The sequence below is a fragment of the Acinonyx jubatus genome, chromosome C1 (assembly GCF_027475565.1).
Source record: "Acinonyx jubatus isolate Ajub_Pintada_27869175 chromosome C1, VMU_Ajub_asm_v1.0, whole genome shotgun sequence".
Taxonomy (NCBI): Eukaryota; Metazoa; Chordata; class Mammalia; order Carnivora; family Felidae; genus Acinonyx; species Acinonyx jubatus.
Window position 1 is genome coordinate 52733287 of NC_069381.1, and position 15775 is coordinate 52749061.

Consider the following 15775-nt stretch of genomic DNA (forward strand, 5'->3'; position numbering starts at 1 on the left):
CCAATTTCCCCAGCACCATTTATTAAAGAGATGTCCTTTTTTCCATTGTGAATTCTTGGCTCCCTTGTCAAAGATTGACCACATATGTGTGGGTTTATTTCTGAGTTGTCTATCTTACTTGATAATGATGTACAATCTTTTTAATGTATTGCTGAATTTGGGTTGCTAGTATTTTGTTGAGTTTTGCATCTGTGTTTATCAGGGATATTGGTCTGTAATATTATTTTCTTGCAGTGTTCTTGCTTTGGTATGAAGGTAATGCTGGCCTCATTAAATAAATTAGGAAAGTATTCTCTCCTCTTGAACATTTTGGAAGAGTTTCAGAAGAAATGGCATTAATTTTTCGTTAAATGTCTGGTACAGTTTACCAGTGAAGCCATCTAGTCCTGTTATTTTCATTGTTGGGAGGTTTTTGACTACTCTTTACTTCATTATTGGTCTGATAAGATTTTCTATTTTTATAATGATTTGGTCTTGATAGGGTATAGGTTTCCAGGAATTTATCCATTTCTTTGTAGGTTATCCAATTTGTTGGCAAATATTTCTTGGTAATAGTTTCTTACAATCCCTTGTATTTCTGTGGTATCAGTTTTAATGTCTCCTCTTTCATTTGTAACTATTGGAGTCCTCTCTTGTTCTCTTGGGTAGTCTAGTCAGGGTCTATCCGTTGTGTTTATCTCTTCAGGATGCCAACACTTAGTTTCATGGATCTTTCTAGTCTGTATTTCATTTATTTATGCTTTAATCATTACTGTGTTCTTCTTTATGCTAATTTTGGGCTTAGTTTGTTTCTTTTTCTGGTTCCTTGATGTATAATGTTAGGTTGTTTGAGATCTTTTTTCTTCATGTACGCATTACTATAAACTTCTTTCTTGGAACTGCTTTTGCTGCATCCATAAGTTTTGGTATGTTATATTTCATTTTCATTGGTGTCAAGATCCTTTTTGACTTCTCTTTTGATTTCTTCTTTGACCTATTGGTTGTTCAGGAATGTGTTGTTTAATTTATTCGTATATAAATTTTCCAGTTTCTCTCCTGTTTGATTTCTGGTTTCATACCACTGTGGTCAGAACAGTACTCAATATGATTTCAGTATTCTTAAGTTTGTTCAGACTTATTTTGTGACCCAACATGTGATCCTTCCATCCTTCCTTCCTTTCTCTCCCCCACTCCCTCCTTTTCTTTCTTTCCTTTCCTTCTCTTTTCTTCTTCCTTCCCTCCTTCCTTCCTTTTCCCTTTCTTTCTTTTCTTTTCTTTTCTTTCTTTTCTTTCTTTCTTTCTTTCTTTCTTTCTTTCTTTCTTTCTTTCTTTCTTTCTGTGTTTTTTTTTTGCTTCTGCTTTTGGTGTCAGACCCAAAAATTCATGGGCAAATTGAATATCATGAAGCCTTCCACCTAAGCTTTTAAGAATTCTATAATTTTAGTTCTTAATTTTGGTCTTTGATTTTTGAGTTTATTTTTGTATGTGGTGTAGGGTAAGGATCCACTTTATTCTTTTACATGTGATACCCAGATTTCCCAGCACTTTTGTTGAAAAAACTGTCCTGTCCCCATTGACTATTGTCAAAAATCATTTAACTATATATGCAGGGACTTATTTCTGGGCTTTCTATTCTATTCCATTTGTCTGTGTGTCTTTATGCCAATACTATAGTGTTATGATTACTGTTGCTTTGTAGTAAGTTTGAAATCACAAAGTATGAGCCCTCTATTCTTGTTCTTATTTTTCACCTTTTCAACATTGTTTTTACTATTTTGGGGGTCCCTTGAAATTCCATATGAATTTTAGGGTAGATTTTTCTTCTTCTGCAAAGAAAAGTTAGAATTTTGATAGCGATTGTATTGAATCTGGAGGTCACTCTGGTTAATATTGACATTTTAACAACATTATGTCGTCTAACCCATGAACAAAGGATATCTTTCCATTTATTTATGTCTTTTATTTCAGCAATGTTTTTTGATATTTTAATATTTAACTCAGCATATTCAAAATACTATTACCAAATGTAATATATACTGAACTACTAAGATACTTTGCATTCTTTCTTTGGTACTAATTCTTTGCGATTTAGTATATATCTTACATTTCACAAACAGCTCAGTTTAAACTGTTCACATTTTGTATGCTGAGTATTCATGTGTAGATAGTGGCTACCATGTCAGACAGTGCAGTCTTAGATGTTTTCATGGCTTAATCTCTCACTTTATTGAGATTTCTGCTCAAGTATCACTTTTAGCCATGTTGTGTAGTTTTTAGTAGACAGGTATTTTTCCTTCTTGATTTGGTTAATCTTATATTTTATGCTTTTTGATTATGTTGTAAGTGGAACTGTTTTCTTAACTTTCTTTTTGGATTGTTCATTATCAGTGTGTAGAAATGTAACTGATTTCTGCATGTTGATTTTATATCCTGCAACTTTGCTAAATTCATTTACTCCAACAGTTTGTGTCTGTATGTGTGTGCTACTTAGGGTTTTCATGTCATCTGCAAGCAGAGACCATTTTACTTCTTCCACTCTAGTTTGGATGCCTTTTATTTCTTTTTCCTGCCTAATTGCTCTGGCTAGAACTTCTAGTATTATGTTGAACAGAAGTGGTGAAAGCAGACAACTTTGTCTTGTTCTTGATGTTAGAGGGAAATATTTCAGTGTTTCACCATTGAGTGTAATGTTTCATATATAACTTTTGTTGTATTAAGGTAGTTTCCCTCTATTCCTAATATGTTTAGCCTGTTGAATTTTAATCATGAAACTGTGCTGAATTTTGTTAGATGCTTTTTCTGCATCATTTGAGGTTTTTTCTGCATCATGTGGGGTTTTTTCTCCATTCTGTTAATGTAGTGTATTACATTGAATGATTTTTGTATGTTGAATTGTCCTTGTGTTCTGTGAATAAATCCCAGTTGGTTATGGCATATAACCCTTTTAATAATCCACTGAATTTGACTTGCTTGTGTTTTGTTGGTGATTTTAGCACAGATAGTGATATTCGATATCGGTCTGTAGTTTCTTTTTTGTAGTGTCTGTCTGGTCTTGGTACTAGGGCGATGCTGGTCTCATAGAATACGTTAAGAAGTATTTTCTCTTCATCAGGTTTGTGGAAGAGTTTAAGAAGAATTGGTTTTAATTCCTCTTTAAATGTCTTATTGAATTATCCATTGAAGCCATTTGGTCCAGGGCTTTTCTTTGTCGGCAGACTCTGTACGTTTTAAAATTTTATGATTGATTCTCTTTCATAGCTAGAGAACCCCTGATAGGATAGAATCTGATTACCTTGGCCATGTAAGTACTTTAGAAACAAAATCTGAGAGTACTTTGCTGGCTACCTTTACTCAGTTACTGAATTCTAAGACATTGTCTTTTCTGGTGCTATCTGCTTTCTTTTGGCAAACATCTAATGGTTTTAGCTCCCACCTAGAATCTTAGGGTTCCACCTCAGACTTCTTTTGAGCTATTGTATCTGCTTGACTGTGAATTTCTTAAGGGTAGTATTCCTGTCTTACTCATTTTGGGGTTATCAATACCACAGTGCCTGAAGCATAGTGAACATTCAGTAAATATATGTGAATGGATGAATACATTTACATCTGTGATTTACATATCACAAGCCCTACTTTGGGGCTTATGAAGAGATGCAAGATAGATTTCTCAATCCAAATACAGTAATGTTGGCCAGATAAGGAACAAATAAAAAGAGCTCTGGCTCTCAAATATAGAAATAAGCACTTGAGATTATACTTTCTTCATTCTGTTTGGAGAACAAAATAAAAATTAATTTGGAAATGAAAACTTAGCTGCTAGCTTTGACTTTATTATAGTAATCTGAATTGTCGTCTTTAAAAATTTTTACCAACAGGGAACGAAAAGCACAAAATTTTGTTGGAAGAAATTGAAATGATCTGAAGAATCAGCCCTTTCTGTTTAAAGAAATACTACAAATACTAGAAATAGTATTAAAGAAATATTAGAAATAAAGAAATACCCTTATACCTTGTTATATAAAATTATATTGATAGCATATCTTTTCAAGAAATGTTTCTAGGGTTATCATCTAAATGTGTATTTGGATCTTGTTAAGTCCACTGATTTTGTTTGGTATTATTCTTAGAACCAAAGATAAATAAGCTTTCCTTTATCATTTGGCTGTAGCTGTACAATATAAAATAGAAATCTTAATAAGAAAATGTGGATAACAATATTTCTGGAAAAAAGGTATGGGATTTGTCTTTTCTTATGAAGATGAATTCTCTCCTAATTCAAATGAGAAGGATTTATATGAAGGCCTTTAATTTTCTTTCAGTTCTGAAGTTTTATGGTTCTAGAATAGTTAAAAAAAAAAACAACTAATTGACAAAAATAGCAAGTGGAATGTGATAATTTTAATCAATATCCAGAAATATCCCATAACTTAATATGTTCAAATATTAGGTTCCACAGATTTTTATTACACTGGACTGGATTTATTGAAGAATTGGCATTACTCTTTATGTATCTTTATTTTCTTGTACCTCCTAGTAAGCACCTACTCTTTTGTTTTTGATAAATAGGCTGCTTCTAAGAATCAGACTTCACTATTGGGAGAACCACCAAAAGAAATACGGCTCAGTAAAAATCCATACTTGAACTTGGCAAGTGTGTTGCCCAGTGTGTGCTTATCATGTAAGTGAGAGCTCAGTATTAATATTTTGGAGTTGTATTGAATATTTTCTATAATCAGTTTTACTTTAATTTTTAATTTAATGAAAGCAAATAATGCTTATTGACTAATTAAAGCTTAAGTTATGACCAGCCTTTAAATTTAAAGAGTAACTAAAATTAAGACACTTAAAATGCATTCTGATTATTTAAGGAAAATATCTTTTGTAATATTTTATTAAGAATATAATTAAGTTATTGAATAATTGAATCATGATAGAAAATAATTGAGCAAAGGAATTATTGACAATACTATAATGCTTTGCAATACATATAGAACCGTATTTTTAAAAAAGAGCCTATGTAAGTAATCTACTATCCAGAATATTTGCAAACTACCCCAAAATACCTGAGCTAATGATAATTGGCAGAGGTTGAACTCTTGTTTACTCTCTTGAAAGGCCTTCTCAGGTCTTCAGTTAGAATAAGTTATAATTTTAAAGGAAAATCAAAAATGTGGTATATGCTCTGGGTACTGGGATATTCACTACAATGTTGGCTGTCAGTTGGTATAACTGAAAAGTACCTTAATGTTCTTCAGTAGTGGAGTGGTTAAATAAAAATTAGTTCATCATAAAATAGAATACAGTATAATTTTTTTGGTAATTGAGGGAGAGGTACACGTACTAATATGAAATTATCTCTAAAGCAAATTAAGTGAAAAAAGCCAATGTAGGAACAAAGAGATTCCATTCATGTTTGTTTAAAGCTGTATATTTTGGAAAATAAATTCTAAACTGTTACCTCTGGGAAAAAGAATAGGACTGAATGAAGGAGATTAAAGGTTTTAATATACATTCTTTGTATTTTATAAAGTATCCTCTTAAATGTAGACATTGATTTGTAATTTTTTTAAAGAGCCAGAAAAAAATTTAATGTGCTTCTCCCATGTCACATTTTTACCTCGTCTAAAAATGGATGGTTACAACTATTGCATTAACAAGAACAGTTGGTTTACATTTGGTTTGCCTTCTTTAAAAACATTTTTTTAACTTATTTATATTTTAGAGAGAAAGAAAGTGAGAGGGAGAGACAGAGTATGAGCAGGGGTGGGGGAGGGTCAGAGTGAGAGGGAGAGACACAGAACTCCAAGCAGGCTCCAGGCTCCAGGCGCCGTGCTGTCAGCACAGAGCCCTACACGAGGCCCAAACTCACGAAACGTGAGATCATGACCTGAATGGGGTTCAAACTCAAGAACCGTGAGATCATGACCTGAGCCAAAGTCTGGCACTTAACTGACTCAGCCACCCAGGCGCCCCGTGTTTGCCTTCTTTTAGAGATTAGATATAGATCTAAAAAATGTTTCCATCAAAATTATTTATCTATAGGGCAAACTTCCACTTTCAGTTGCTTTAAATGAACAAGACAACATCATATACTACATATTTTCCCCCTGGGCATAATAAATATAGACATATACTGGCTAATGAAAATTTGTGTTCTTTTTGGGAATACAAGTTTTGTATTTTGCTTATAACTTACAATAAAACAACTTTTAGCTGAAAATATGATTGATTTTGCCTTTAGCCCCTGCAAGTAAAACCACTCTACAGAAGACTGGAATTGCAAGCAACATTCTGGATGCAATCTCTCAGGGAAATGAATCACAACACACATTGGAAAAGTGCATTTCTTATTCTCAACCTTTTGGTGATTATGCACAGGTAAATGATTCTCAGGTATTGATATCTAGAAAAATTGGTTCAACTATATATTGAGCTCATATTCCTATAATTGTGATTGTGACTCCTAGAATTGAAATTGTGATTCCTGTAATATCATAGGAAATATCATAGGAAAGTAAAATTGCATTCATCTATACAATATTCCTTGTTCATTTGGAGTTTTAGGCCGTGTTCAAGAAATTAACTAGCATTTTACTAGATATTTCCCTCTCAGTGTTTACTGTGTTTGTTGACTAGTGGCCAACAAACTATAGACCAAATCCAGCCCAATACCTGTTTTTTTTTATTAATTTTTTTTAATGTTTATTTATTTTTGAGACAGAGAGAGACAGAGCATGAATGGGGGAGGGGCAGAGACAGAGGGAGACACAGAATCCAAAGCAGGCTCCGGGCTCTGAGCTCCGTCTCAAACCCACGGACTGTGATATCATGACCTGAGCCCAACCGACTGAGCCACCAGGTGCCACCCCCCCCCCCCCCCACTACCTGTTTTGTAAATGAAGTTGTATTGGAATACCACCACATTCATTCATTTACATATCGTCTGTGGTTGTGTTGTGCCACAATGGTAGAGTTAAACAAAGACTATAGGACCCATAAGATTAAATATTTACTCTCTGGCTCTTTACAGAAAAACTCTGCTGACTTCTGGTTTTTATCAATGTACATCTGACTAAGGAACCCAAGGAAATGCCTCTGTTCTTCACCCCTGCTTACTGATACAGAAACATGATCATTATTGCAGGCATTATTCTGACATTTAAACCAATCAATCAATAACATAAAAAGTATTATATTCAAAAGGTATATTGTGCTATTATTTAAATAAGTCAATTTTACTTTGGCCTTTTCTCCTTCAGGTTATTTTCAGTGGCTTAAGCAGAGAGTGTATATGTTAGCAGTATAGGATTATATAATCGTGAGAGTCTTATAATTAACCATTCTGATTCTTTCTAATTTCTCAGCCTATCAGCTTCTCAGCTCTGTCCTATCTGTGTGAGCAATGCTTCCACTTTGATTTCCTTGGAGCAACTGTGTTTGTCTCATCTGTCTCTAAAACCTTAGAAAAGAAAACCTGTGTGAATTCACTTGGAACAACTGATGCCTCATTATGCTTTAATGATAGGATACTAGAAACACAAGTGTAATAGTTTCTGTAAAAATGGTGCAGTTGAATATTCGAATACTGTATAATAAAGTCTCTTACCTACCCGTGGAAAAGATGGAGAAAACAGATTGAAAGATGATGTAAGTAGGTGGCAACAGACCTATATCTAAGGAATAGTAATCATGAATTAATACAGATACAACTTGGAAAGCATTCTCTTATATGTTTCTTAAGATTCCATTTTTGTTCCTTTATTAATATTTTAAGTAGTAATTGAGATAGGGACATTAATTGTATGCCAATTATATTTACAGGTGACAAAAGCCAAGGAAATTATCAGAGATGTGTGAAATCATTTATAAATAGTTTATAGTTCTGTAAATTAGAAGCAGCCTAAATTTCCAACAATTTATAAGACTACGTAAACAAATCATGTCATATTTATCCCAGATATACAATGCAAATATTAAAAATCATGTAAAACACCATGTAAATTCATGGTAAATGTTTCATCATCTCTTGTTAATTTTTAAAATTTATATAGTCCTATACAATTTTATCTTCTTTACAAGGAACAAAATTCACTTTATAAACAGGAGGAAGCACAATAAACTTTTAAAAATTTATTTAAACATGTATGATTTAATTTTTATGTAACTTTTTTTTATCACTTAATTTTATCATGATGCATGTACTCTTTAATCCCTTCCCCCATTCCCCCTACCACCTCCTCTCTGTAACCATCACTTTGAGTCTGTTTCTTGGTTTGTCTCTATTTTCCCTTTGCTTGTTTTTTTTGTTTCTTAAATTCCAAATATGAGTGAGATCATATGGTATTTGTCTTTCTCTGATTTCTGTTGCTCAGCATAATACTCTCTAGCTCCACCTATGTTGTTGCAAATGGCAAGATTTCTTTTTTTTTTTCTTTTTTTTTTTATGGCTGAGTAACACTGCATTACAAATATATACCACATCTTTGTCCATTCGTCAGCGGACACTTGGGCTGCTTCCATATATTGGCTATTGTAAGTAATTCTGCAATAAACATAGGGGTGCAGGTATCCTTTTGAATTAATGTTTTTGTATGTTTTGGATAAATGCCCAACGCTACTATTCCTGGATCATACAGTAGTTCTATTTTTAAAAAAATTTTTTTTTAACCTTTATTTATTATTGAGAGATAGAGCATGAGCAGAGCAGGGGCGGAGAGAGAAGGAGACACAGAATCTGAAGCAGGCTCTAAGCTCCGAGCTGTCAGCGCAGAGCCCGATGCGGGGCTCAAACTCACAAACTGCGAGATCATGAACTGAGCCGAAGTCGGATGCTTAACCAACTGAGCCACCCAGGCGCCCCATAGTAGTTCTATTTTTAATATTTTGAAGTATTTTGATCCTGTCTTCCAAAGTGGCTGCACCAGTTTGCATTCTCATCAACAGTGCAAGAAGCTTCCTTTTTCTCCCCATCCTTGCCAACACTTGTTTTTAAAATTTTTTATTTTAGCCATTCTGACAGGTATGAGGTAATATCTCATTATAGTTTTGATTTGCATTTCCCTGATGATGAGTGATGTTGAGCATCTTTTCATGTGTCTTTTGGCCATCTATGTGTCTTCTTTGGAGAAATATCTATTTGTGTCTTCTGCCCATTTTTTAAATGGATTGTTCATTTTTTTGGGTGTTGAGTTGTATATTTTGGATACTAACCCTTTATCAGATATGTCATTTGCCAAGTATCTTCTCCCATTCAGTAGATTGCCTTTTATTCTCGTTGATGGTTCCCTTTGCTGTGCAGAAGCTTTTTATTTTGATGTAGTCCCAGTAGTTTATTTTTGCTTTTATTTCCCTTGCCTCAGGAGACCTCTAGAAAAGTGTTGCTATGGCCAGTGTCCGAGAGATTGCTGCCTATGCTCTCTTCAAGGATTTTTATGGTTTCAGTCCTCACATTTAGGTCTTTAATCCATTTTTGGTTTATTTTTGTGTATGGTGAAAGAAAGTGGTTCACTTTTATTCTTCTGCATGTTGCTCTCCAGTTACTCCAGCACCACTGGTTGAAGAGACAGTCTTTTTCACATTGGATATTGATTCTTCCTTTGTTGAAGATTAATTGACCATGTGATTGTGGATTTATTTCTGGGCTTTCTGTTCTATTCCACTGATCTATGTGTCTGTTTTTATGCCAGTAGTATTCTGTTTTAATTACTACCACTTTGTAATGTAACTTGAAATCTGGAATTGTGACACCTCCAGTTTTATTTTTTCTTTTTTCAAGATTGCTTTGGCTACTTGAGATCCTTTGTGGTTCCATACAAATTTTAGGATTGTTTTTTCTAGTTCTGTAAAAAATGCTGTTGGTACTTTAATAGGGATCGTATTAAATCTGTAGATTGCTTTGGGTAGGGTAGACATTTTAATAATGTTGGTTTTTCCAATTCATGAGCATCAATGTCGTGTCATTTCTTTGCATCATCTTGAATTTCTTTCATCAATGTTTTGTAGTTTTCAGAGTATAGGTCTTTTATCCCTTTGGTAAGTTTATTCCTACATATTTAATGTATTTGGTAAAATTATAAATGGGATTGTATTTTTATTTTTTTTATGCTTTATTTTGAGAGAGACAGCACAAATGGGCAAGGGGCAGAGAGAAGGAGAAAGAATCCCAGTCAGGCTCCACATTGTAAGCACAGAGCCCCTCATGAGGCTCCATCTCATGAACCCTGAGAACATGACCTGAGCTGAAATCAAGAGTCGGATGCTCAACCAACTGAGCCACACAGGCGCCTCAAGATTGTATTTTTATTATTAGTGTATAGGAATGCAACAGACTTTTGTACATTGATTCTAGATCTTGTGGCTTTACTGAATTCATTTATCACTTCTAGTGGTTTTTTGGTGGAGTCTTTAGGGTTTTCTATGGATGGTATTGTGTCATCTACAAATACTGAATTTTATTTCTTCTTTACCAATTTAGATGTCTTTTATTTCTTTAGGTTGTCTAAATGCTGTGCCTAGGACTTGCAGTACTGTGTTGAATAAAAGTGGTGAGAGTGGACATCCTTGTCTTGTTCCTGACCTTAAGGGGAAAGCTCTCAGTTTTTCCCCACAGAGTATAATGTTCACTGTGAGTTTTTCAAATAAGGCCTTTATTATGTTGATATATGTTTCCTCTAGACGTACTTTGCAGAGAGGTTTTATCATGAGTGAACATCATACTTTGTCAAATGCTTTTTCTGCACCTTTTGAAATGATCACACAATTTTTATCCTTTCTCTTACTGATGTGATGTATCATGTTGATTGTTTTGTGAATATTGAACCATTCTTGTGTCCTGGGGGAAAAAATTCCACTTAATTGTAGAGTATTGAGGATTTTTGCATCTATATTCACGAGAGATCTTGGCCTGTACTTCTCTTTGTGTGTGGTGGGGACAGGGGTGTGTGTCTGTATCTGATTTTGGTATCAGGGTGATACTGGCCTCATAGAATTTTGAAATTTTCCTTCCTCTTCTATTTTTTTGGAACAGTTTGAGAAGAGTGGGTATTAACTCTTTTTTAAATGTTTGGTAGAATTTGCCTGTGAAACCGTCTTGTCCTGAAGTTTTGGTTTGGGGACATTTTTTTGATTTCTGATTCAGTTTCATTGCTGGTGATTGGTCAGTTCAAATTTTCTGTTTTTCCTCCGCCCTAGTTTTGATAGGTTATTTGTTTCTAGGAATTTATCTGTTTCTTCTAAGTTGTCCAGTTTGTTGGCATATAGGTTGTTTAAGTTTAAACCCATTCTTTAGTCCTCTCCCCCAATATTTTAGGTATATGATGTCATATTTTACATCATTTTACTTTATGCGTCCATTGACTGATTTTTACAGAAATATTTTTATTTTTACTGCTTTTTTGTTTACTTTTCATACTCTCACTTATGGTCTTCCTTTCCACTCAAAGAGTCCTCTTTAATATTTCTTGTAGGACTGGTTTAGGGGTCATGAACTCCTTTAGTTTTTGTTGTCTGGGAAACTCTTTACGCTCCTTCTATTCAGAATGATAACCTTGCTGGATAGAGTGTTCTTGGTTGCATGTTTTTTTCTTTCAGCACTTTGAATATATCATGCCATTCCCTTCTGGCCTGCAAAGTTTCTACTGAAAAATCCTGATAACCTTATGGGGTTTCTCTCGTGTATAATTGTCTTCTCTTGCTGCTTTTAAAACTTTTTCTTTTTTGCTACTTTTTGCCATTTTAATTACTATGTGTCTTGGTATGGACCTCCTTGAGTTGAGTTTTAGAGGGGTCTCTCTGTGCCTCCTGATCTGGATGTCTACTTACTTTCCCAGATTATTTCCTTAAATAATTTTTTTGCCCTCTTATTTCTTTCTTCTTCTGAGATCCCTATAATATGAATGTTATTATGCTTGATGAAATCAGTGAGTTCCCTAAGACTATTCTCAATTTGCATAATTTCTTTCCTTTGCTCAGTTTGGTTACTTTCCATTTCTCTGTCTTCCAAGTTATTAATTTGTTCCTCTGTTTCATCAAGCTCATTCCATCAAGTGTATTTTTAAGTAAATTTTATTGTGTTCTTGATCTCTGATTTTTTTTTTTTTTATCTCTGTGTTGTGTCTCACTGATGTCATCTATACTTTTCTCCAGTTCAGGGAGTATCTTTATGGTAGGCATATTACTTCTCTCCTTTCACTTTTGTCTCTTGCTGTGGTTTGGCCCGTCTTTTGGAATGTGTTTCTGTCTCCTCATTTTCTCTGACTTCCTTTGTCTGTTTCTGTGTGTTAGGAAAGTCAGCTACTTTTCATGCTTTTAATGATAATAGCCTTATGAAGAATAGATCCTCTAGTATCCCACAGGGCAGTATCCCCTGTCACCCAGGGCCTGGCACTTCAGTGTCTCCTGTGTGTGTTGCATGTACCGTTCTGTTGAGTCTTGGCCTGCTTTTCCTTCAGTCCAGTTGTCTGCAGAGGCTCTCTAGCAAGGTGTGCAACGGTCTGCTTGCTAAATGAGACCTGCCCCTGTTACTGCCAGAACTGAGGTCTCACAAAAGGTACAGGAGATGTGATCTGGTCTTCTCGGGGACGGGTTCACAGTGCCAAGCCTAGGGCATGTATGACTGGGAAGGGCAGATCTGCTGAAGACCGGGGCTGGGGGCTTGGAGTAAGCAAGTTAGGTAAGGAGAGTTGGTGCCATGCCGGTTCCCACAGATGGCCGTTGTTTATGCTGTGCGGTAGGGAGGGCAGTGGTGCCTGGCAGCTCCATTTTTCCTGGAGGAGTCTCCCTGTGATCCCTGTGTCTCCAGGCCATGCTCTGAGATGAGCAAATCCCACTCCTTCCTATCTACCCTCGCGTTTTCAAACTGCTGGTCTACACTGTATCTGCACAAGCTGTTTATTGTGCTGTTTCTTTAAGGTTGGGGGCTCTGCTTCCTACTGCCATTCAGGCTCTCCCAGAGCTCAGCCTGCTGTTTTTTAAAATTCTAGCCTTTAAGTCCTGCTGGTTTTAAGAACTCACAAAATTTGGCCCCTCTCACGTTCAAAAGCAAATATTGTGGAGATTTGTCCTCCCCATTCATGAGCTCCCCAGTGTGAAAATCTGTTTTCCACTCTTTTCTATACCACTGGCTCCCTCCTCACCATGGACACCATGGTCTGTTTCACTCTCAGACCATGTCATCACCCTTCCTACCTTCTTCATTATAGCCTCTTGCCTGCCTTTAGTTGTGGAGTTTGTTCTGCTGGTCTTTGGGTCATTTTCTAGGTTACTTACACTGAGAGGAGTGTTAGGTACTTGTATCCATAGAACAAGGCAATTGTAGGGTTGACCTACTCCACCTTCTGCCCAGCTGACATATATGATTTAATTTTTTCAAGTTAATTTTTTTCCTTACCTTTGCATTCATTTCACTTTTGAAATTTGTTCTTTTTTTTTTTTTCAATAGCAGTTTTGCTTATTAGATTACTGTGGTTCATTGTATACTTCTCATAGCCTCAGAAAGACACTTCTCTATTCACTCGTGGAGAAATTCTATGATAAAGATGCCTTTTACATCACCAGTCTTCCTCCTGCCTCCATACTTGCTTACACAGAGACACTGTGGATGTGGGAATCTTCCCTGGATTAAGATTCATCGTCCCCTTCAACAGTCTCTGTTTCTGCCTTGTGTTTGTTCATCAAGTGAGTTTTGTTCTCAGTCTTGTGTTTTCATCTTTGTGTAGTGAACTCGATTAGATGTTACTTATGGAATGAAGTAACTAGAAAAAAAAGTGGTTGTGTTTTAGGAATTCCTTTTATTTCTATTGCTGGAATGGAGGGAGAGGTCTAAGGAAAAGAAACCAACATTGTTTTTGTTTTTGTTTTTTTTTTCAACGTTTATTTATTTTATTTTTGGGACAGAGAGAGACAGAGCATGAATGGGGGAGGGGCAGAGAGAGAGGGAGACACAGAATCGGAAACAGGCTCCAGGCTCTGAGCCATCAGCCCAGAGCCTGACGCGGGGCTCGAACTCACGGACCAAGAGATCGTGACCTGGCTGAAGTCGGACGCTTAACCGACTGTGCCACCCAGGCACCCAGTTTTTGTTTTGTTTTTAACACTCGCTGTATGCTTTGTGATGTGAGCATTTAACCTTTTCCGACAACACTGTGAGACTGCCTCCCTAATACAAGTGGAAAAGAAGTTAATCGTTGTAAGTTCATGCAGTTAGCAGACAATTTCTGTGATAACAGAGTCCACATTATTTTCATTATACCATGGACAAGTTTCTTCGGGCATGGAAGTAGGGTCTCATAAAAACGTTTTTTTGTTTGTTTGTTTGTTTCTTTTGTGTTAGCTGCTATGCACAAGAATTAGGAGAGATGGATGTGTCGAGGTCCAGATGGATATAATAATCCTTAACTCGTATTCCAATATTGGTGAAGTTGCCTGTATCACATTATTTCTCCTGCAGATAACCATTATTAAAACTGGACTAAATATGAAAGAAAAACAACTATCCAAAGGCTTGGGACATGATCAAAAGCAAGCAGAACCCGAAGGGGAATTAGTCCTTGAAAGATAGAAACAGCACTGGATGAGATCTGTCTTTGTGTGGCTGTTTGCCTAACACCACCTGTAGTCCATGCATTTACTGGCTGGTGGGGTCCGAGCACCGAGTTCAGAACCATTAGCAAGGCTGAAAAGTAAGCATGAAGTCGCTGAAAAAGGGGTTGCTTAGGAAGGAGCCTCAAAATCTCTGTGTAAACTCAGGCGAAATACACTTAATTGACCCTCTGAAATATGTTTGTAAGGGAGATTCCAGGTCCTGGTGGAAAACAATAGCTAGAAGATAAGAACTGAGAACAGATTCGATTCCTCCCCTGCACAGAAGAGACAGAGTTTTGGAGTTTGAGTTCAGCAAAGTTATTTCCTTCTTATAAAAAAAAAAATCAGTAATCACCAGAGGAAGATTACACATGTATAGTCATTATGATGTACCATGTATAGTGTTCAGTAAATAAACATTACTAGATAACTGAAGAAACAAGAAATGTGACCCACAATTAAGAAGAAAAGTAATTCGGGGCACCTGGGTGGCTCAGTCAGTTGCGTGTCTGACTTTGGCTCAGGTCAAGATCTCACATTTCATGAGTTATAGCCCCGCGTCGGGCTCTGTGCTGATACCTCAGGGCCTGTAGCCTGCCTGGGATTCTATGTCTTCCCCTCTCTCTGTCCCTCCCCTACTCCCGCTCTGTCTGTCCCTCTCTCTCAAAAATAAACATTAAAAAATGTTTTTAAAAAGAAGAAAACTAATAGAAACTGACCCCAAGATGACCCAGATGTTGGTCTTAGTAGATAAGGTCTTATTTAAAGCAGCGATTATATGTTCAAGAACTTAAGGAAAATAAAGTCATAGTGAATAGGTGGGGATTTTCAGCAAGAAATATACACTAAAAAAGAAGTATAGCAACTCTACAATCGAAAAGTATAGTATCTGGAAACAAAAATACAGTGGATGGGCTTAGCAAAATATTGGAGAAAACAGGAAAAAAGTTATGATTAACATAAAGACAAAAAAATAATCTGAAAAACAGAAATGAGAATGAAAATCAGTGAACAGATCCTCAAGACCGGAGGGACAATATCAAGTAGTCTAAAATAAGTGTAATTGGTGTTCCAGAAGAAGACAGGTAACGCCACGTGAAATATTTGAAAAAGTGTTAGTAAAAATATTCTAAATTGAGTGTAAAAACCCTACAGACCTAACAGGTTCAGACATCTCCCCTGCAAAGCAGGATAAATAAAAAGAACAACTTACCTA

General features: G+C 35.8%; 1 protein-coding gene across 2 annotated transcripts in view; it reads left to right on the plus strand.

Moving 5' to 3' along the window:
- RAVER2 (ribonucleoprotein, PTB binding 2) overlaps positions 1–15775 on the plus strand; it is a 90995-nt gene that overhangs the window by 55807 nt on the left and 19413 nt on the right. For both annotated transcript variants that reach the window (XM_027058990.2, XM_027058989.2), the window contains exons 10-11: positions 4546–4657; positions 6221–6357. In XM_027058990.2, coding sequence (XP_026914791.1) covers positions 4546–4657; positions 6221–6357 — 249 coding nt within the window. The remainder of the gene's footprint in view (positions 1–4545; positions 4658–6220; positions 6358–15775) is intronic.